The sequence below is a fragment of the Corythoichthys intestinalis genome, chromosome 4, assembly GCF_030265065.1.
Source record: "Corythoichthys intestinalis isolate RoL2023-P3 chromosome 4, ASM3026506v1, whole genome shotgun sequence".
Taxonomy (NCBI): Eukaryota; Metazoa; Chordata; class Actinopteri; order Syngnathiformes; family Syngnathidae; genus Corythoichthys; species Corythoichthys intestinalis.
In genome coordinates, this window is record NC_080398.1 from 56919087 (window position 1) to 56941786 (window position 22700).

Below are 22700 nucleotides of genomic sequence, written 5' to 3' on the forward strand. Positions count from 1 at the left end.
GCCGGGTTATCAGTGTTTCGCCGGCCCGGGTCATTGGAGCTGCGCCAATGTGGGTCAGCGGTTCGGCTGGCGGGATTCCGGCAATCTGGCTAAGAGGTCAGATTCCTTCACTCTGAAATTACAGGATGTTTAATTTTAATTCAATCCATTTATATTCATCAACATACTGCTGCTTGTATAGCTATGGTATGCCCGTGAATTGTTATACATAATGTTAAAATGTGTAACAGTTCACGTAGATGTATTAAACAGTTTCGGTTTTGTATTTTTGGTTCGGTTAGATTACATACGTATTTTTTAATGCATTTTTTCCCCTCATAAAATTATTATTATTATTAAAATTATTTTTAGAGCAAGCTCACTGCTACGCTTCAACCAAAGTCCTTTGGGATTTTCCACACGGACACACCAAAGCCCCTTTCACACACTCTGAAACACTGGGAATATCGAGGGATTTAACCGTGCAGCAGTTGTATGTGAAAACAATTTCCCGGGTCGACTGACACGGAGATTACGTGGATATTTCGCGTCTTAGTATAATGTCCGGGACTTTCCTGGGAAGCAGTGTGGGTGAAAGCAGGCGTTAAATTCCCTGGTCACAGCACGATGGCTGATGACGTAAATATGATGGCGGGCCGACCGTCACTTCCTCCCTCTTCACAGTAAGACAAAAAGCGGTAAACAAACATCAAAATTATCAACATAGTTAGCAAGCTGGAAATCGCAAATTTAAACTGAAAACATAACGAAAGGAAATTGCTACGCGGTCGTACAGCCAACGAAGAAAGTCCATCGTCCATCTTTGGAAATGTGTGGTTAATTTTGTGGCCGATGTTAGGGTCCGGGAAACATTGTTGTACTGTACTTCAAAACAAAAAACAATGGAGGGATGCGTTCAAGGGTTTATTAAATACAAAAATACACACGATCGCTGAAAAGGGAGAATTACACAATGCGTCCGTGACAGTAGAACCGAGGAAGGGAGTCTATCGTCCATCTATGGAAATGTGTGGTTTATTTTGTTGCCGATGTTAGGGTCCGCTACTATGGAAACAAGGTTGCACTTCAAATCAGAACACAACGGAGGGAAGCGTTCAAGGGTTTATTAAATACAAAAATACACGCGATCGCAGAAAAGAGGAAAAAACACAATGGGTCCATGACACTAGGTTGACGGGGATTAATAATACTAACCTAAGCGGTAGGCAGAGAGCCGATTAGACAACAAAACAAAGCCAGCGGGATTCTTCCTTCCCAAGTCAGCAGGATTTTTCCTTCCACCCTTCTCTTGGCTCGCCTGGGCTTAAATATAGTCTTGCTGAGCTTAAATTGGCTGGAGTTACGATGTCCGGAAGGCCCCCTCCGGAACAAAACACAATTTGACCAACATTGGGACAGCCGATGCCAACCTAAAATGACGTAATGTCCGGGTTAAAAAATCACGCCACCAACCCATCCTGCACAGAGAGCACCAGTGGGCAACACAGGACGAGTCTGTGAAAGTATCCAAGCCGCGTCATTCTTGGGACATTTCTGCATGCGTGAAAGCAATGACGCGAGTAAATCCCGCGTCCCTTTACACGGGAATTTCCCTGGATATGTGTGTGAAAAGGGCTTAAGTGTCAGACACTCGAGGCTCGACATGAATAGTGTATGTCTTCATGACAAATGTAAGTGAGAAGCTTGAGGTAAAAGACCCTCTTACTTCACTACTGATTTCCCGGACCGTCTCGAACGGCTGGCGGTCGGTAGGAGGCGCAACATTCAGTGGCAGTACAGGGAACACATTAAACTTCCCCGTCAAAGGCAGGTGAATACATCCAGTTATATCAGCTCTACTCCCACAGTTATGTTAACCCACTTAATACGGCACAATTCAATAATGAATGTTGGATCTATGCATTAGAAAAAAAAATATATTTTTATTGCAACCAGATACAGTGCCTTGCAAAAGTATTCGGCCCCCTTGAACCTTGCAACCTTTCGCCACATTTCAGGCTTCAAACATAAATATATAAAATTTTAATTTTTTGTCAAGAATCAACAACAAGTCGGACACAATCGTGAAGTGGAACAAAATTTATTGGATAATTTAAACTTTTTTAACAAATAAAAAACTGAAAAGTGGGGCGTGCAATATTATTCGGCCCCCTTGCGTTAATACTTTGTAGCGCCACCTTTTGCTCCAATTACAGCTGCAAGTCGCTTGGGGTATGTTTCTATCAGTTTTGCACATCGAGAGACTGACATTCTTGCCCATTCTTCCTTGCAAAACAGCTCGAGCTCAGTGAGGTTGGATGGAGAGTGTTTGTGAACAGCAGTCTTCAGCTCTTTCCACAGATTCTCGATTGGATTCAGGTCTGGACTTTGACTTGGCCATTCTAACACCTGGATACGTTTATTTTTGAACCATTCCATTGTAGATTTGGCTTTATGTTTTGGATCATTGTCCTGTTGGAAGATAAATCTCCGTCCCAGTCTCAGGTCTTGTGCAGATACCAACAGGTTTTCTTCTAGAATGTTCCTGTATTTGGCTGCATCCATCTTCCCGTCAATTTTAACCATCTTCCCTGTCCCTGCTGAAGAAAAGCAGGCCCAAACCATGATGCTGCCACCACCATGTTTGACAGTGGGGATGGTGTGTTCAGGGTGATGAGCTGTGTTGCTTTTACGCCAAACATATCGTTTTGCATTGTGGCCAAAAAGTTCAATTTTGGTTTCATCTGACCAGAGCACCTTCTTCCACATGTTTGGTGTGTCTCCCAGGTGGCTTGTGGCAAACTTTAAACGAGACTTTTTATGGATATCTTTGAGAAATGGCTTTCTTCTTGCCACTCTTCCATAAAGGCCAGATTTGTGTACGACTGCTTCTTCTCCTATGGACAGACTCTCCCACCTCAGCTGTAGATCTCTGCAGTTCATCCAGAGTGATCATGGGCCACTTGGCTGCATCTCTGATCAGTTTTCTCCTTGTTTGGGAAGAAAGTTTGGAAGGACGGCCAGGTCTTGGTAGATTTGCAGTGGTCTGATGCTCCTTCCATTTCAATATGATGGCTTGCACAGTGCTCCTTGAGATGTTTAAAGCTTGGAAAATCTTTTTGTATCCAAATCCGGCTTTAAACTTCTCCACAACAGTATCTCGGACCTGCCTGGTGTGTTCCTTGGTTTTCATAATGCTCTCTGCACTTTAAACAGAACCCTGAGACTATCACAGGGCAGGTGCATTTATACGGAGACTTGATTACACACCGGTGGATTCTATTTATCATCATCGGTCATTTAGGACAACATTGGATCATTCAGAGATCCTCACTGAACTTCTGGAGTGAGTTTGCTGCACTGAAAGTAAAGGGGCCGAATAATATTGCACGCCCCACTTTTCAGTTTTTTATTTGTTAAAAAAGTTTAAATTATCCAATAAATGTTGTTCCACTTCACGATTGTGTCCCACTTGTTGTTGATTCCTGACAAAAAAAATTAAAATTCATATCTTTATGTTTGAAGCCTGAAATGTGGCGAAAGGTTGCAAGATTCAAGGGGGCCGAATACTTTTGCAAGGCACTGTATGTGCTTTCTGCAGACTGTGGCAAAAAAAAACTTGAAACTTGGATATTTAAACTTGTCATGTTCAGGTTGTTGCTGTTAAGGATTCAAAGCGTACACTTCAAAAACACACATCCTTAAAACTAGTTAAATTCCCTTGTTTTCAGGGTAAATCTAGTAGAAATCAGTATAAGGACGGCGTAAATGTTTCACACCCCCTGTAAATAGTATCATTTATCTATAAAATAATTATTGTTATAAGTACACCTCTGCATTGCATTGTGTCTTTTTTAATATTAAAGCAAAACAAATAACATAGATCAACTTACAATAAGGTATAACCTTATTAACATTGTTCTGTACATAACTGAAAAGACGTAAGGCCAAATTATACCGGATGCGTGTACGGTACGGATCCGCCAAGCTCTGTATTGACTGCGTTCTCCGCAGTACGTCAAAAATAGGATAAAATATACCGGCTGTGCACAACTGCGGTCCGGCAGCTCTGTGCCGTTGTGAACTCTCGCGTGATCGCACGCGATAATGTGGCAGCTAAAACAATGATAAACGCACAGAGTCTGTACTCAACAGAGAAGCAACGAGAGAGGTGGACTTGATTTGACTGAACATTTTTTCCCCAATTTTTTTTGCTTTCACTATGGGTTTGTCACACCCCGACCACGTCAACAACCCGTTCTCTACTATTTAATTACTGTTTTGAATTACATAACTTGTATATATCACCATTCATCCTGGCATTCCATGCATATTCCTTTTTAAAGTTGTCCTTCTAAAAAGGATCTGCCGTGTCGTAAATCACTTTGTGACTTTCCACCTCCATAATTTAATCCACAACTTCCACCGTGAATAAGCAACTGGCCTCTTGACTCCAGGCCTGGCTCCGCCCATTTTGACAGATACGTCTCTGGCAAAATTAGAAAATAGCCCAAACCATTCGGCGGGCTCCGGCACTTCGGAGTTAATCTCTAGTCAATCCGCAGCGCATATGCATATGTATAATTTGAACATTATGATAGAATCAGGGGTGAAAGTGGGCCAGAACGGTCAGGAACGCAGTTCCGGTATAAGATTCAAGGCAGGAACGCAGTTCCGGTATAAGATTCAGGGCCGGAATGCTGCTCCGGTACACGGTGCTTTGATTCCAAAAATATGACTGCAACTGTCCAAACACTATGTAAACAAAAAAAAAAATGCTAAGCTGCCACACATGCATTTCATCTCCAAGAAGAAAACAATCTACCAACATCAGATATACATACACAAGTGTTAACACCAAGCATCATAAAGTGCTTGTGTAGCTTAGTCCGTTTTCACCAATATTTATTATTTATTTTACTCCACGGACGGTATGGAGGTTTCCCCAGCTGCTGCAGTTATCTGAGTCTGACGATGATGAGTCACGTCATTGTGCGAATACACGCAGCAAAGCAAAACGCCTGGACTCATTTATCCGTTCAATTGGCTGACATACTGACAGGTGATCAACAGAGATAGTTAGCTCTGATTGGTTCAAATGTGCATGTTTCCTGGAACAGCAAAAAAAATTTGAATTGATGCGACAAAAAAGGGCAATGCAACAGAAAATTGATCAAATCTTTCAAAGCAGGGATAGAGTTGAGGCTTATTTATCATATTTAGTTTTATTAGCTCTGATCGGGAGGTTCAGAATATCTTAGCTGTCACTGTGCACTTTGGACTTATATTTGTTCATTTATGTTAGGCTACTTATTCATTTCCTTATGATTTAAAAACTTGAATGTTTGCGCATTCTTCAAAATATATTCTTTTTCACTCTGCATAATATAAGTCATTTGTACTTATTTTTCTGAATATATGTTACTTACAGTATATCTTTATTATTATATGAAAAAAAAGAAAGCAAAAGTAAATGTTTACATTAACTTCAATTTTAATATACATCCTATGTTCTTAAGTAGTTAAAATTGAGATTTGGCATTTAGTATGTGAGGAAATGAGGGAAAATAAAAATTAGGAGATGGAGGAGAAAAAACAAAAACATACTAACCTTTGCTATGTTTGGAATTCATTAAATGTTGTGAATCAACTGTTAAAGTTGTTAAAATTGCTCCCGTTTTTGCATTAGTTCCCTTCTGTCTACTTTCGACATATGAAAGTTTTAAAACTGTTTCATCATTTAAAGATCGATTCAAGTCAAAATTTTACCGATTTAGGAGTATTTTAGATAAAAAGTTACTTAGGTTCGCTAGGAAGGTTCACTACAACAGAGCCTTCCTGAGAAGTCTACTGCTTTAAAATGGCAGCTGTTTACTAACGCCGCCGAGTCTGTCATTTCGCATGTAGTTCTATATGCATGTGATATCTAGTGTAGCATCAAGTGGGCGTAGATTGTAGGCTGTCGGCTACAGTCAGGAAATATTGGAGCCACCTAGCCTAGCATCGCGCTTGCAAAGGCATCACAACACTCTTCCCTCCTTCCCACTCCCGCTCTTCTCTCTCCGTGTCTCTGACTTTTCTCGCGTCACTCAACCAACGTAGAAACGCACATTGTCTCGTTGCTGAAACGGTGACAAAATCCGAACGGAGAAAAAAAACCGTAATGCGCGAAAAACGTACAGATTTTGAACGTATGGCGTACACATTTAAAAATCAGTGCTTACTTGTACAAAATACGACGAAACCGTACAACTTGACAGGTATGATATCTCCAGTTCTCTGTGCTGTGACTGGTGCATCCACTGACTGGATCTGCAATTACACTTTATTCTAGTACGGCAAAAAAAGTATCTTCCCCGAGGTCACATGCGTCGTCTCGAGAATCTTTCTGCGACCCCTATTTGAGAAGTACTGCTTTAGGCCATAAAATATATAGCAGTAATTGTTAATCAACAATTTAATTAATGCCACACTTAATTTTTGTTTGCATTATTTTGCACACATGAAAAACAACAAATTAACAAGTTAATTATTTTGAAAGTCTTTGTACATTAGGCTTTATTTCTGTGAGATATGGCTGCACTTTTTTATTTGGGATTAAACGGTAATGTTTCTCCAAATTCTTGCTCTTTGGCCTCATTATTGTGATCGACTTCAAACATCAGACCTCTGGAGACAAATAATGAGACAGCACAGCTCTTCCTTGAAACTTTAATTGTTTTGACAGCTCCTCACAACCCGGTGAAGATCAATTCCAACAGTGCAGTTGACAATCGTGTACATGTGCCCTCCCACGCTGGCAGGAGGCTGGTGAGGTAAAATCGGTGTTAAATGTTGTGAGAAAAAACAAAACAAAACAAAAAAAAAACATACGCATATGGCCTCTGAAATTAATCCTGATTGCTAAAAAAGTAAACAAGCTGATCACCTATAATTGTTGTTCATATAATGCACTGTACTAATTAATTTTAAAAATTAATTTTATGACTTGATTCTGTAGAATTGCAAACCCGAATTAACATGATTGGGCTGCGTCAGTAAAAAGGAATCCAGTGTAAAAACTGTGCCAAACAAATCATGCGAGTGACCCGGTGTGGCGACAGGGAAAACCAAAAGTCACTTTTCCTTTGTCACAAATTGCATTTTTAAGATAAGAACATTTTATACAGTCAGAAGTGCTGTGTGTTGTGATTTTTTTAAAGAGCACATTGTAAAATAATGAAATCTAGTCTTTCCTATAGAAAAAAAAACTGATTGAAAAAAAAAAAAAAACATACAGTAGCCAAATTTCGAGTGACTTATTGGACCAAATGGGTCAAGTGTCATAGATAGTGAGTATAAAACCAACAAGGGAAAGTTGAGCAAATAAAAACTTATCTACACAGGGAGGCTTGCTTCAGTGCACATTTGAAATCTCTGCAATGAGCCTGACATGCTACATATTCAACTAGCCCAAAACATTGCAAAGTGAACTGATATCATGTGAGGACAAAACCACATACACTAAAGACTTCCAAGTGGAAGCACAATATTTACAAAACGACTGACAAAACCATTGATAAAAATATCTTATAATTACAATAGTCTATGTGAAGCATATATGCGTATTTCTTTCACATATTTTTTTTTTCATAGAACATTTGCTTCTCTTCAATGTACAATTTTAATTGTTTTTCGAATTGAATTGTTCTTCTTTATAATATCAAATATTATATGATAACAGGAAAGGCATTCCTGCTCAACACAAATCATCTATTTTAAACAATAGATGTCCAACGTATATACAGCAGTTTTGCAGTTCGGTAAAGCTTTAAACTCACTTTTTCTTTAAGCACAATTCGCAAAAGGTTTTCATGTAATGCTCGTTCACGATTTGGTAAAGAAAAAAAATGTCTCCAAATGGTGACTGTAATTTTATCTTTAAAATCTCATTTTTAAAAAAAGGTGGATGAGGTTACTTTAGGGCAAACAATAGAGGAGACATCTTTATACTAGTTCCATGCTCAATGGAATAAAAATTGTCATTCTATTGAAGATTGTTTCCTTCCGGTATTTCCAAATTCCCTTGTGATTGTGCATCCAGTTGGCTGTGAGTCCCTGGCGAAGCTTTGCTGGCTTTGGAGCGGTTCTGTGCAGCCTGCACACCTGTGGAGGGGGTGAATAGAGTTGAGGGGGGTGAGCTTCAGAGCTCCAGACTGACTGGCGCCACCAACAAAACAGAGGCCATGCTTGATCAACAACCCAAAACAAACCAGGTCAAAATACATCCACATGGCTCGCCGGGCTACTGGGCGAGCAGCAGGCAGATCTCGGAAAGCCCAAATACGTGCTGTATTTGCTGATTTGAAACATGTTCTTATACTAACGTCAATACAGAGGGACTGAGTGTGACTACTAAAGAGAGGCCAAAGTGATGTTTGAACCCGGGTTTCTATAACGATTGCTACACCGGCGACCGTTATTACACAAAGCACAGCTGTCTCTGTTCATTTTCCTCAGTTCTTCTTTTCCTTGCAATGCAATGGCCTGCATTTACAACATTAATGTGCAATACTGTCCGATTGTTTCAGTGAGGATGTTTCATTACCAAACCTCTGATTAGTGAACGGACAAATGTCGAGATTAAACAGTATTATTTCTTGTAATAAGCTTGTAATCATATGTTAATAACAATTAAAAAAAAAAAATAATAATAATAGTAGAACTTACCTATGCGGTGCTTATTCTTCAGCGGCATAGAATTGAATCCTCTGGCTTTTTGACAATTGATGTCATCTAAAGACAGATAAAAAGACTAATATCAATATTGAGCAGTATAGCTTTATGAGTTAAAGTAAGTGCCTAATTGTCTAAAATAAAACAACACATGGAAAAATTGCAGCCACAATTAATTATTTTATGGCCTATTGAATAACAAATTGTCCATTTTCTGCGCATTGAAGTGGACTGCAGGCTGAGGTACTTGACCAGCCCTGGTTTGAGGTGGGCCTCTGACACACACTATTCATTATCATGCAAATCAAAAAGCCCGCAATCAAGTGCGCAATCGAAGAAACGACAAATGTGCCCTTCCTACGCTATAGCATTACGTGCGCTTGATTGCATTTTACACATAATTTCACTTCCATTGACGGGACAATGACATAGAACGGGTATGACGCGCTTTGTCTGTTCAGCAAATCGCTGGCAATCTGGTTAAACACTAAAATTCCCCGAAATACTCCGTACCTGATGGTGATCAATGTTGAGCACTGTGAGCGGCGTTCGACCCGGGTTGGACGCGAGAGGGACGCACGTTCCGGTCCGCTGAGGCGCTTGTTTGTGGAGAGAAGGGTGCGTCTCCAGGGCCAACTGGAGGTCCAGAATATAGTCAATAACGTGCTGGAGGATTTCCACTTTGCTGACTTTCTTATCCTGCGGAATAGTGGGCACTAGGCGCTTCAGTCGGATGTAGCAGTCGTTCATGTCGTACTGCAGACAGTGCCGGTCGTCCTCTTCCATCCTGGAACGGGCGACGGTGAGGCTCTGCTTGGTCAGATAGTGGAGCGAGAGCTTGCTGGAGGAAGAGGAGGAGGAGTGAGAAGAAGAGTCCTGGGGGTGCACGGGAGGAACAGCCTTCATCGTAGACAGCGAGGAAATAAACAATAATATTAAACTGCTTCAAATATTAAGATTTTTTTTTTAAGTATAAAGACGCGCGTCTAGTATTGATATCCCGTGAGGCCGCGCAATTTTCTCCTACTCGCTCTGACTGTGAGTGCACCCAAGGAGTAGATTGTGCACATTTATAGACGAGAGGAGAAAAGAAGGGGAGGTGCCAAGCGAGCACACTGACACACGAGGGGCAGAAGCTGGTCAATCAGTGGCAGGCAGCCCGCTGCCCACCGAGCGAATACAGCTGGGGTAGAGAGAAAAAAAGGCGTGTCTCATAATGCGTGTGCTGATGGTTACATTGGAACATTTTCCTGTTATAAATTTTGACTATAGAGGAAAAAAGCCTGTGTGTATTTACAGTCATTCTACAAGTTTGTCCCAAAAGTTCTCAGTAGGGCCGAGAACGAAAAGTGGTGTTTGCCTTTTTTTATTATTTTATTTTTTATTTTTATTTTTATTTTTTGCCATGCGGCAAAATGGAATTTGAAATGTGGCATTTTTTTGCCATGTGGCAAGATTGATTTTGCAATGTGGAAAAATGGATTTTGAATTTTGCCTTTTTTTTTTTTTTTTTTTTTTTTTTTTTTTTAATTTTTTTACTTGTGACATTTTTTTTTTTTTTTGCCATGTAGCATTTTTTGCCATGTGGCAAAATTGATTTTGCCATGTGCCATATTTTTCGTCATGTAGCAAAATTGATTGTGCCATGTGGCATATTTTTTGTCGTGTGGCAAAATTGTTTTTGCCATGTGGCAAAATGGATTTTGACATGTGCCATTTTTTTTGCCATGTGGCAAAATTGTTTTTGCCATGTGGCAAAATAGATTTTGACATTTGGCTTTTTTTTTTTTTTTTTTACATGTGACAATTTTTTTGCCATGCGGCAAAATGGATTGTGACATGTGGCATTTTTTTTTTTTTTTTTGCCATGTGGCATATTTTTTGTCATGTGGCAAACTTGATTTTGCTATGTGGCTTATTTTTGTCATGTGGCAAAATTGATTTTGCCTTGTGGCATTTTTTTGCCTTGTGGCAAAATGGATTTAAAAAAAATGCCACATGGCAAAAAAAATGCCACATGGCAAAATCCATTATGCAACATGGCAAAAAAAATGCCAAATGGCAAAATCGATTTTGCCACATGGCAAAAAAAAAAAAATAACAAAAAAAACCACATGGGAATATCCGTTTGCCACATGGCAAAAAATGCCGCATGGCAAAATCAATTTTGCCACCTGGCAAAAAATAAGCCACAATATGGCAAACACCACTTTTGGCTCTCGCTGTCTCTCTACATTGGAACATTTTCCAGTTATAAATTTTGACTAGCAGAGAAAAAAAGCCTGTGTGTATTTGCAGTCATTCCACAGGTTTGTCCCAAAAATGCTGGTGTGATGTAATGACAAAGCTAATTAATTGCATCGGTGGAGTTTGACTTTTGGGGCAGGGGGGCACAACATGTTGATGATGACTCCGAAACGCAGTGTCACAATAAAATTAACTTACAAGAATAGTTATGATGATAAGTTGAAAATGGGCGTTTTTTTGTTTCCCATCATTCTTAAGGAAATTCTAAATAAGGCTGCTTAGGACAGCTATACCGTACTTTCGCCAAGATCGTTGTCCATTGAATTTAGTTCTCCCGGCGGTGTCGTGCCACAATAGCCGCCACAGCTTGCTGGCTTCCACCCGATGCTCGAATTCATAATGTGACTGCCAGTCTCTATGGGGCCTCAACAGTCCGACAGACCACCTCGCAACCATCTTCTGCTTCGCCTCCGCCTCAACATTTGCGTTATCAACATTTGTTGTTCAATATTGATGTTCCTTGACGCAGAACTTCAAATGCTCGTAGACAACATAGGGTCTACACCATTGCTACGCCGTCATCGCAACACAGAAGCATAAATTAGGCTTAAGGAGGTGTGTTTTTGCAGTGTATAGTACTGAAATGAAATAAATAAAAAAAACATTTAAATTTAGCCACAGCAGTATAACACAAGGATGATGACTGTTACTACATATCACACTCAGAAAAACAGATTTACAGTGATCCCTTGCTACTTCGCGCTTCAAACTTCGCGCTCTCAGTCCATCGCTGATTTTTTATTATTTTTTTCAATAAAGAAAAAAATACAGATGAGCAATGCATTGGGGTTGCTTATTAAAGTTAACGATGATTAATAAACGTCTTCTGTTTGATCTTGCCACAGATCCCTGGAAGCCTTAGCATCAAAGTGCCACATGTGTCAATCATCATTTAAGTTGTGAAACTGTTGCTGTGGCAACTCGCTGTGTGTAGATGAGGAGATGGAGGGGAGTTGAGTGGACTCACTCAATGAAGCATTTAGTAATGACAACATTTTCATACTTTATTCTTGTTTAAAAAATAATTTGGTGGGAAAGCTCTTCCAGTCAAAATGGATTGGACGTCTAACGCCGTCAATGGCACCCAATGAGTTAGCATATTGATGCTGCCAGCCTCTCCTAGTCAAAATAAATTTGACGTCTAGCGCTGTAAATGAGTTAACATCTTCATTTTAACATGCTTTACTGTAATCTTATTTTGCATACACTGTAAAAGTGACAACTCATCTGCATCTAGTCTGTTTTAAAATGTGCTGTTTTTCAGTAGACAAAAAAAAAGAAGTCATATTTGAAAGATAGTTTGAGGAACTGGAGGCTTACAGTAATACTACAGGTTCATCATGTTTCTAATTGCAGCTTCCTTGCTCCTCTGTTCACATGCTCACCCGCCCACAAAAAATTCTATCAGGGAGATGAGGATATTGACAGAGGTGTGAGACAGGAGGAGGCACCGTCACTACTTAATCAATATGGCTACACAATCTGTGTCATATTTCTCAAGCCACAACGGCGCTATAAGGTATAGAAATACAAAGGACATTATTCCTTAACTGGCCAGGCGTGTGAGACATACCTGATAAATACAACGCATGTGTGTAAAAACTGAACTCGAAAGCTTTATATTCAGACCTTATCAAAATGTTAAGATCAGTTGAAAAATTGATGGAATTATCCTTTTGCTCGTTTGGATCTTAATGAGGTTTTAAGTAGAGCTTCAATATGCAAAAGAAAAAAGGGGAGTGTGACAAAACAAAACAAAAAACACTTTCACAAAGTAATTTATTGAAAACAGCAATTAAAACTCAAATAGATTAAGACCATCGCTCAAAAACAAACAAAAAATGTTCTCAGTTGGACTCATTAATGAGTATCTCAGCTGTTTGTGTTAATCTCTTCAAAAATTCGTTTGGCTTCACACAGGGCATCAACCGTCTGGAATTGATGGTCATTTTTATAAACTTCAAATTCCACCCATCCTCAAATGTTCCCTATGGGATTTAAATAAGGGGATCATGCAGGATGGTCCTATTGAGTGGTTGTTCTCCCTGTAAAAGTCAAGTGAGCATTGTGAACTGCAGCGTTGTCCTGTTGAAAAACCAAGCTGTCATCATACAGACGAGGGCCCTTGTCATTAGGGAAGTCCTCTGAAACGTCTACACATAACCAGCTGCAGTTTGACGTCCATGCACCAACTGAAGATCCAGTGTTCAACTGAATGAAAAAGCACCCCAAAACATGATCGACCCCCCTCCACTGTGTCGGGTAGAAAACAAATCAGGTGGGGTCACCTTGTCATGCCAGTAACGTTTGAAGCCATCTGGACCAGTAAGGTTAATTTTTTTCTCCTCAGAGAAAACATTTCAATGTCCAATGTTTGATGGAAAAGTCTAACAGCTAAACCTTTACGCAAAATGTATCACCTGTCCGGCTACTCGACTTGCACTGCGCATGCGCAACACTTGCGTCACTTCCTCTCGAGCCATAATATACACGTGATAAATTCAGTCATAGAAATTCTACATTATTCTTAAATCCACAGGCCTTGCCAGTTGAAGAAAAATATTAATCTGATTCCATAACGGTGCTGTATCTCATAACAAAAGTCCAAATTGAATTTCATATTCATGAACTCCTGCCATTGGCAGCAGTACGTGTCCAACCCATCGATTGCTGCCAGCCCCTCACACTCAAAATATATTTGACATCTGTCACTGAGCCATGCTGTTAGGAAAATTGGTGGTCACCACTTGTAAATGAAAGAGCCGCTTGAAGACAATTTTGACTGAGACCACATTCAACCTGCAAGTCTGCAAATGACTTGTAAAAACAAAATAAATGGATGTACTGCTTTTCAAGAAAAATAACACAATTCGGTAAAGTCTATCCATATCCATCAGTGTTCTTTTCGTTAACAACGACGATAACGAACATTTTCGTTAACATTTTTTTCATGACGATGACGAGCTTGGGAGACTAGAACATAACGAGACGAATGCCAGTTTGCGTCTGACGAGACGATAACAAGACGAAAATGTGATACAGTTTCTGTCATACTTTCGCAATGCGTGATATTTTCACATTTCATATTGTACGTCGAGTACGCCAGTCTGCATCGTAGCAGTGTTTGGGTCGTCCCACTCATGAGAGATGTGCTGCGCCTCTCCCTCACTCTTCTCACCTTAGTTTTGGATGTGTTTAAAGTGCGTACGACAGGAGAAAAAAAGTCTTAAATAGGATTATCATGTGAATTAGAATCATGTTTTGAGACGATTCGACTATATACAACAAATTAGCAAAACGCAGATGACGAAAAATTAGTCTTTTAATCTGCCTGTTAGCCACGCCTACCATTATAGGGCTGTAGCGTCCCCAACAGGTGGATGACGTCAGCGGAGTCACGATTTCATCTGATTTAGTATGCAACCCATTGAGGGGGAATTATTCACAACGGGGAAAACGCGACGAAGCGAGCCGCAAAATGTCATTGTTTCAGTCTCTCTACTCCAATATTTTTTCAGGATATTCTTTTTATCCAAGTATTTTTCCCCTATAGCTAAATAAATGGCTTGAGAAGGACCAGTCAGCCCGTTGAGGGGGAATTATTCAGAACGAGGAAAACGCGACGAAGAGAGCCGCAAAATGTCATTGTTTCAATCTCTCTAATCCAATATTTTTACAGGATATTCCTTTTATCCAAGTATTTTTCCCCAATAGTGAAATAAATGGCTTGAGAAGGACCATTCAGCCCGTTGAGGGGGAATTATTCAGAACGAGGAAAACGCGACGAAGAGAGACGCAAAATGTCATTGTTTCAGTCTCTCCAATATTTTTTACGGGATATTCTTTTTATCCAAGTATTTTTCCCCAATAGCTAAATAAATGGCATGGTCATGACAAATAAGTGTTGTGCTAAATGGAATATGAAATATTAAAAATGCATTTATTCAGGACGACATGGCAAAATTACTCCATAATGGTCAAAACTGTCGACTTCACCTTTACTGTCGCACCTCCCGAAGTTGCCGTCGTCCTTCTAGAGGCTACAATTTGTGCTCGTCTATGTTCATTCGAAATTGTTAGAAATCTTTAGTTATGGACTACAACTTTTGAAATTTACATATGAAAACATTTTGAATTACTGTTGACTAAAACTAGACAAAATTTGTAGGAGATTTCGTCGACTAAAAGGAGAAGAAGACGAACGAAATGACAAAAATATGAATAAGGCTTGGTTCATACTGCAGGTCTTAATGCACGAATCCGATTTTTTTCGTGTTTTTCCGACTCGAATGAGGCATTAACATGACGGTCTGAACAAGACAATTTTCATAGAAGTGGACCATTTCCTTTCCGATATGCTTGCATATGTGGTTTGAATCCAATCTGGGCCACATTTTTCCAGAATGTCGCGGCAGTCTGAACTGTCAAGTCTCCTAAATCGGAATTTATGCAGCAATTATGTCAGCAAAGAGCGAGAGCGGCAGGCAAGACGGCAGCGATGTTAACGCCTACCTTTTACTACGCAGGAAGCGGGCAAACTGACATTCACACATAAGGCTTATGTGTGCATCATGCACGCACAGTGCGTATTTATTTGTTATTATGCTCTGCGCATACGGGTCAGTTTGCTCAACGCATGTCGGACTGCGCATGCGTGACACTTGAACGGGCTAAATGGACAAAGATAGTTTGAACGGGCACGCCAAAAATTAGATATGACAAAAAATCGGAATTGTGCATTAAGACCTGCAGTATGAACCTAGCCTAAGACTAATAAGTATTTTCATCCGATAGACTAAGACAGAAATTAAAAGGGCTGCCAAAAACAACACTGATATCTATATACTGTATGTCTGGTTCTTATTCAGGTCTCAGCTGACTTTTAGTAAGTGACAGGGTAAACCTGGATTGGGTTAGAAAAGTATTCACACCCGCATTCAAATCTTCATACAATTTTCTTTCGATTAACCTAATACTGTACGCATGTTTCTGGAATGCAGAAGAACAAAGGGTAAACGTGAGTCATGTGTAGGTTAAAACCGGTTGCCGTCTGTGTTCTTTCTGGTTTGTCTTTGATTGTGGCTCTTCTGGCCATACTTCCCTAGAGGTTTATCACTGCGCTGACTGGGGACTGGTGCTTGGTAACTAGAGACTCATTACCAGAAAAGCCTGGTGGGTGAACAACAACAAACAGAGTGTTTGTTGTGACTAGTATGCCGTGATAGATACTAAATTCCAAACTTTGTTGGATGAGAAATTACAGCCCAGAGTGTCTTTATTGCTTTTTGAGAGTCAGCCAGTATTACCATGGGATTTTCAATGTACCTCTTGGTCAGATGTGTAAAAGGACAACTTACCAAGGCCTAAAAGGTGCTTTGAAATGCTGACCATGTCAAAAAATGAAAATAACTGCACTAATGTAATTTTACAAGTAGAAACCAAATTGGGCACTCAAATTTGGCTTTTGTATTTTTAACCTATTCATAATTATTTCACCTAAAACAATGCATCAGGGAACAGCCACTTTTTCCCCAGCATTGATCTTGTCTAGTTTCTTGTCCTGCATTAGCTAGTGCATGTTGACAATGACAGAACGGTCACAATGCAGCTCGTTCTGGGTTTGACATTATCTTCTGTTTGGAGATTTTTTAATTTTTTTTTGTGGGCAGGGCCATAGTAGCGGAGAAAGGAAAACTAAATTAGGCTCTAATTTCATTATTAAGCCTTTTCTGTCACTTTTTCGGATGAATTTGTGTCCTACATATGGTCTTGTCTGTGATTGGCTGACCACCAGCTCCAGGTGTACCCCGCTTCCTTGGTGGATTGCTCTGCACATTGTCAAAGTCATACTCCTTCCTCTTAAGAATTACACATTCACTGGCATTGAGTGTATTAGCACCGAACATATGCACTTCACCTCACAATAAGAGCATCTGGAAGTTAAAGCAGCGATAAATAAATAACCACGGTAAAGAAGAATTTTAGTGTTGAGTTTTTTCCCAGTAAACTTACACTCAAAAAAATGAAAGAAAGAAATATGGTATTTATTAAAAAAAAAAAAAACAACAACATATTTTAAGTGGCTTCACACAACTGCTTTATGTAACTATTAAGTTATGTAGTTAAATGAAAGCCTTAATGATTTAAGTAAGATTTAATAACTTGAACAAGTTGAGCAATTCCTATTCAAACCTTTTACATGCAAAATGTGTAACACCTTTTGTTTTCTTACGATAGGATGTGTTAATTTTAAATATTTATTGTGATGTTGTTAATATTCTGGGTGACTGGGGGACCCGAGTGCAGAACATGGGTCTAACTCGCAATTGTACCCTGCTGTTGCATTCATGAGGGTCAACACGTGGACTTTGCATCCCTTAAGTAAGCACAGATGTCAGACTCACTATAATGAGTTTTTTCAACAGAACACACTCCAGCTATTTACAGACAACACTACTTACAGTTGTGGTGTCACTTCACCCACAAGTCTTTTCGCCTGCTTTGTTTTCTGACACGTGCACTTAAACTGGGTGTGGCTGATTAGCTGTACTAGTACATTTGACTTTGCCAGGGGTGTCTGTGCTCAACTCACTTATTTGGCACCGCGCAAAGATCGATCTTAACACTGCTAGCATTAAAACAACACTCAAATCAACAACAATCAACTAAAAAATAATTTACACCAAAAAATCAGCTCTACAGATTTCGATAAAAGTCGTACAGTTTGTGCAATCACGTTACATACGTACTGTATATATTAAGCAATGCTTTTTCATAAGTGTTTTAATTGACTCTCTTACATAATTAATAAAAGAATGGATTCAGTAATGTGTAAAAACACAAAGCTAATATGGATACAATGAAAAACATTTATTTAAAATTGAATTTTTGGGGGGAATTTGATCACATTACATACATATTAAGCAATGCTTATTCAGACGTTTTTTAATTGACTCGCTTATATCATGAATACAACAATGGGTTTATGATGTGTAAAAACACAAAACTAATGTGTATATACAAAGAAAAACACCTATTTAAAAATTAAAATAGTGAATGGGCATTTTTTTTTGGTGTACTGTGCCAGAGAAAATTGAGAAAAGAGGGATGGAAACAGGCAGGAAATTCTATTTTACATATTGGGTAGCAGCTAAAGTAAATCGATAAGCTGAACTATGAATATTTACTTAAGGTCAATACTGTATATTATTGAAGAAAATCTGTTACATATAAGTAAGTGTCTTGCTTGCTTTCTTAACATGAATTGGCAAGAGTGAATTCTGGTTGTATAAATATGACAGGTGAAACAACTTTGCTTTTCAAACAATTCCGCCAATTGCAATTAACCGAATATCTGGTGCTTGCATGAGGCTGGTAACATCAGAGCCCACATCTCTCACAGCGGTGTGTCAGCTGCCTCGGCTGTAGTGTCTTACTTGGTTTTTTTTTTGTTTTTTTTTTGGTCTGTGACGCCGTTTGCACAACATGCCTATGTCCCCAATGGCCTCAAAGCTCAACACGCAACTTCCCAGTGTGCAATTTACACAGGTGCATCCACTGTTTACTTTGTGCAACCTGAGTAACTGTCCTCACACATGCATACATACACACCTATTTCCAAACAAATATATATGCATGCAAGTTTTATGCATGAGCCAAGATATTGTTCAATGAATTGCTCAAGAAAATTGCAAATACATTCAGTGCTGTTAATTTTAATTCAATGTGATCCTTAAAAAGGTCAGCAAATCTTAAATTCAAACCTGATCGGTTATATACATACAATGACCTTGCCAACCCCCCTCCCAACAATTCTGAACAGCACTACTTTCAGTTTCTCAGTTCCACTTGTGTACACATGAAACACTCCTGACCTGGCATTTTGTATTTTCACTCTGTGCTGCTGGATCCTGTTTGTAGTGCAAACGTTGGAGAACCAACAACAACAGACTGATTTTGAATTGAAGCATGGCGACTCTCCTTATGTTTCAGTGTGTGTGTGTGGGTGTCCATGCATGTGTGCGTTAGCGGTAACAGGTGCACCATTGTAGCATCCTTGTTGTACAATACAGCTGCTGTCATCTTACAACCTCTTATAAATTTTGCGTATTTACCTGTATGTGTGTGTATGTATGTATGTATGTATGTATGTATGTATGTATGTATGTACAGTGGGGCAAATAAGTATTTAGTCAACCACTAATTGTGCAAGTTCTCCAACTTGAAAATATTAGAGAGGCCTGTAATTGTCAACATGGGTAAACCTCAACCATGAGAGACAGAATGTGGGGAAAAAACCCCCAGAAAATCACAATGTTTGATTTTTAAAGAATTTATTTGCAAATCATGGTGGACAAAAAGTATTTGGTCAATACCAAAAGTTCATCTCAATATTTTGTTATGTACCCTTTGTTGGCAATAACGGAGGCCAAACGTTTTCTGTAAGTCTTCACAAGCTTTTTACACACTGTTGCTGGTATTTTGGCCCATTCCTCCATGCAGATCTCCTCTAGAGCAGTGATGTTTTGGGGCTGTCATTGGGTAACACGGACCTTCAACTCTCTCCACAGATTTTCTATGGGGTTGAGATCTGGAGACTGGCTAGGCCACTCCAGGACCTTGAAATGCTTCTTACGAAGCCACTCCTTTGTTGCCCTGGCTGTGTGTTTGGGATCATTGTCATGCTGAAAGACCCAGCCACAGGGGTGCACATAAGTGGTCCGCATGCACGCATGCGTACTGGACGTAGACAAACGCGCTGGCCCTCAACGTCTTCCATACGCTTTTGCGTACCGATGGCTGACCACTGTATTTGCGGCGGACACGAGAAAATCGCTTCTCAAAATGTCAAAGAGGCAGGCCCCACTGAGTACCGGTAATTACTTCCGTGTTCCCCCACCCCCGTCAAAAGACAGACAGACGACGGAGACGTCACCGGAGCTACCGAAAAAAAGGACTTTTGCTGAAAAGTGGCTGCAGGAGGTACCATGGCTAGAAGCAAATGATGCTCGCACGGAAATGTGGTACAAAATTTGCCGTGAGAATTTTTTATGCGTTTTATGTAGTAGGGTCAAAGAATTAGTGATTGACAAAATACTTTTTGCCCCACTGTATGTATGTATGTATGTATGTATGTATGTATGTATGTATGTATGTACGTACGTATGTATGTATGTATGTATGTATGTATGTATGTATGTATGTATTAGGGAAGGGATTAGGGTTACATAGGGATGGTAGGGGCATAACACTACCAACTTTTCAGGATGGGCAAATTGTCCCCACCAGCTTTTAAGCAACCTTATTTCCATTATATAATTAATTCCTATGCTGTAAGAATAGAATACAGTAGACCCCTAATATCATTAAGTGAATTATTTTCATTATGGTCAGACTTACATTTATACCTTTTCACTTGCTGAATGTGCCAGTCCATTTTTTCCACTCCAATGTTTAATTGCCTAATGACTTGAACCCCCCGCCACACAGAAACACATTCACACGAACACAGCCCTGACAGATTCATGTCGACAACACACCGCCTCCTCCACCCCCTTCGAAGAGGAGGGATATTAGTATTTTTGGCCAGCAGCCGCCACTGGAAGTAATGTAAAAAAACATCAATATCGTGGAGGCGGGGGAAACACCACTAATTTTGCTACTGAAAGTCCGACCTGCGTCAGAGTTAGCATAAAATTAAACTGTGTGAACTTGCCAGCCTCCACAAGGAACAATGAAGCCAAGCTACCGTCCCTCATTTGGATCAATGTTTGCATTATGTGCATTACGGTAATGCAACGCAGTGGCTTCAGAGTGCCAGTCTCTTTATTAAAAAAAATAAATAAATAAAATAAGCTATCCAAGAATGGGTCCACAACAGGGGAACACTGACATGAACATGAATTGACATTAAAAAAAAATCTGTGAAATGAAATCACACATCAGAATTTCTTGAGAGTACTTTGGTTTGAGTCTTGGGTTTGTCTAGTATGCCACAGATGTAGAGAGGTCCTTGGATATCTCAGATTTTTTTTCATTATTTTTTTTCTCAAATCACTTTTACATTAAAATACTTTTGTTTGAGTCTAAGAGTGCTCCAGTGTCCCCCAGAAGTGGGCCCATTCTTGGATAGCTCACTGTTTTTTTTTTTTTCTTTTTCTTTTTTTTTCTAACTAAATGGACTTGCAATTCAAAATGTTTCTCTTGTAGTTTTTGAAAACAGAGGTTTGAATCGAATGTTCTATCACCTGAACCAATACACATTAAAGTTCGTATAAGTCAATACGGATTTATTTTGCATTGATCATTTAGCCTATCAATTAATTAGGTTCATATTCGTGAGAAATGTAGCCCTGACCCCCGTTCAACAATCTGCTTGGTCTTATTAATGTCCCGTCCCTAGCAAAAGTGTACATGCAGATTATGCTGTTATATCGTCCCTACCAATGTCAAGAGCAAACCTACGCCTTTGGTATTAGGGGTGTAATGGTTCACGTTATTGAAATTTCACTGTGTTTTTAAACGGGTAAAAGTCAATTTATGGCTGAGCGTTATGACACTGTTTCAAACACCAAAATCTCAGAGAATGTATGATATTGACAACAAAGAACAGAGATTTGTGAGTGCTCTATTACTGTTTTTAGAGTATCTTTAAGTTTTGAAGTTTTGTGTGTGGGGGGTGGGGGGTAGGATCTATTGTGTAGGTGCTCCTATTCACTCGTAAGAATGAAAAACACTTTACCAACAGACAAGAAGGTTACTCGAATGTATTCTCCTTTTGCTACAGAATGGCATTGGATGTTCATGTTTTCTATTACATAAACCCACTCCACTTTTATTCTGTTCTCAGAAGCACGGTATCCTGGTGGTTAGCATGTCTGCTTCACAGTTGAGGGGTTCTCAGTTCCATTCATAGCTCTGACCTTGTTGTGCGGAATTTGAATGTTCTTCCCATGTTCACTGGGAGATTTTCTTACGTTCTCTGGTTTTTACACACATCCCAAAATTTTAAGTTAGGGCAAGGGAACTGGGTTGGCATGGTTGATTTTCCCTGGTATATACACTGTATAGCCTATAGACCCTACCCACGTGACGTCACAACTCCACTCTCCTGACTGGTGCCGCCCACTTGTCCGTCAACACATCGTGTTGACCTGTTACGGCTACGTACATTCCTCCTATTTACGGCGTGTTTTTCTGCTCGTTAACATTAATAATCAAAATGGTGAAGGCGTGTGTGGCGGTCGGTTGCAATAACAGAGAAGATAGACGGAGAGACTTGAAGTTCTACCGGATTCCGAGAGACACGGAGAGGAGAGAGCGAGATGGGCTGCTGCAATTCGACGAGAAAACTGGGCTCCAAACGATTACCACAGATTATGTAGTAGTCATTTTATATCTGGTAAAATGCATTTAATATATATTTAGAGGGTTTGGGGCTGACAACCACAATTAAGATCATTGCTAGGCTAATCGCCGACAACATACACGTATGTATGTAGTGAGAGTGCTATCGCTAAACCATATAAACATTAAAAGCCCTAGCTCCATTGACAAATGACATGAAATACATTAGACTTGACAGTGGATGTTAGCAAGAACAAAAGATTTTGAATTGAAAATTTCGTAACTCACCTTCCGAGCACAAGATTCCTGCTGAATTTTCGTGTACGAGGACCTGTTTCACCCAACCAGCAACG

The 22700-nt window shown here is 39.7% G+C and overlaps 1 protein-coding gene across 1 annotated transcript; it reads right to left on the reverse strand.

Moving 5' to 3' along the window:
- Window positions 1-7210: 7210 nt before the first annotated feature.
- id4 (inhibitor of DNA binding 4) lies at window positions 7211-9778 on the reverse strand. Its single transcript, XM_057834321.1, has 3 exons — window positions 9208-9778; window positions 8689-8754; window positions 7211-8124 (listed from the first exon to the last, which is right to left on the reverse strand). Exons 1-2 carry the CDS (start codon window positions 9598-9600, stop codon window positions 8707-8709), a joined length of 441 nt encoding a protein of 146 aa, XP_057690304.1. The 5' UTR covers window positions 9601-9778; the 3' UTR covers window positions 7211-8124; window positions 8689-8706.
- Window positions 9779-22700: the final 12922 nt, after the last annotated feature.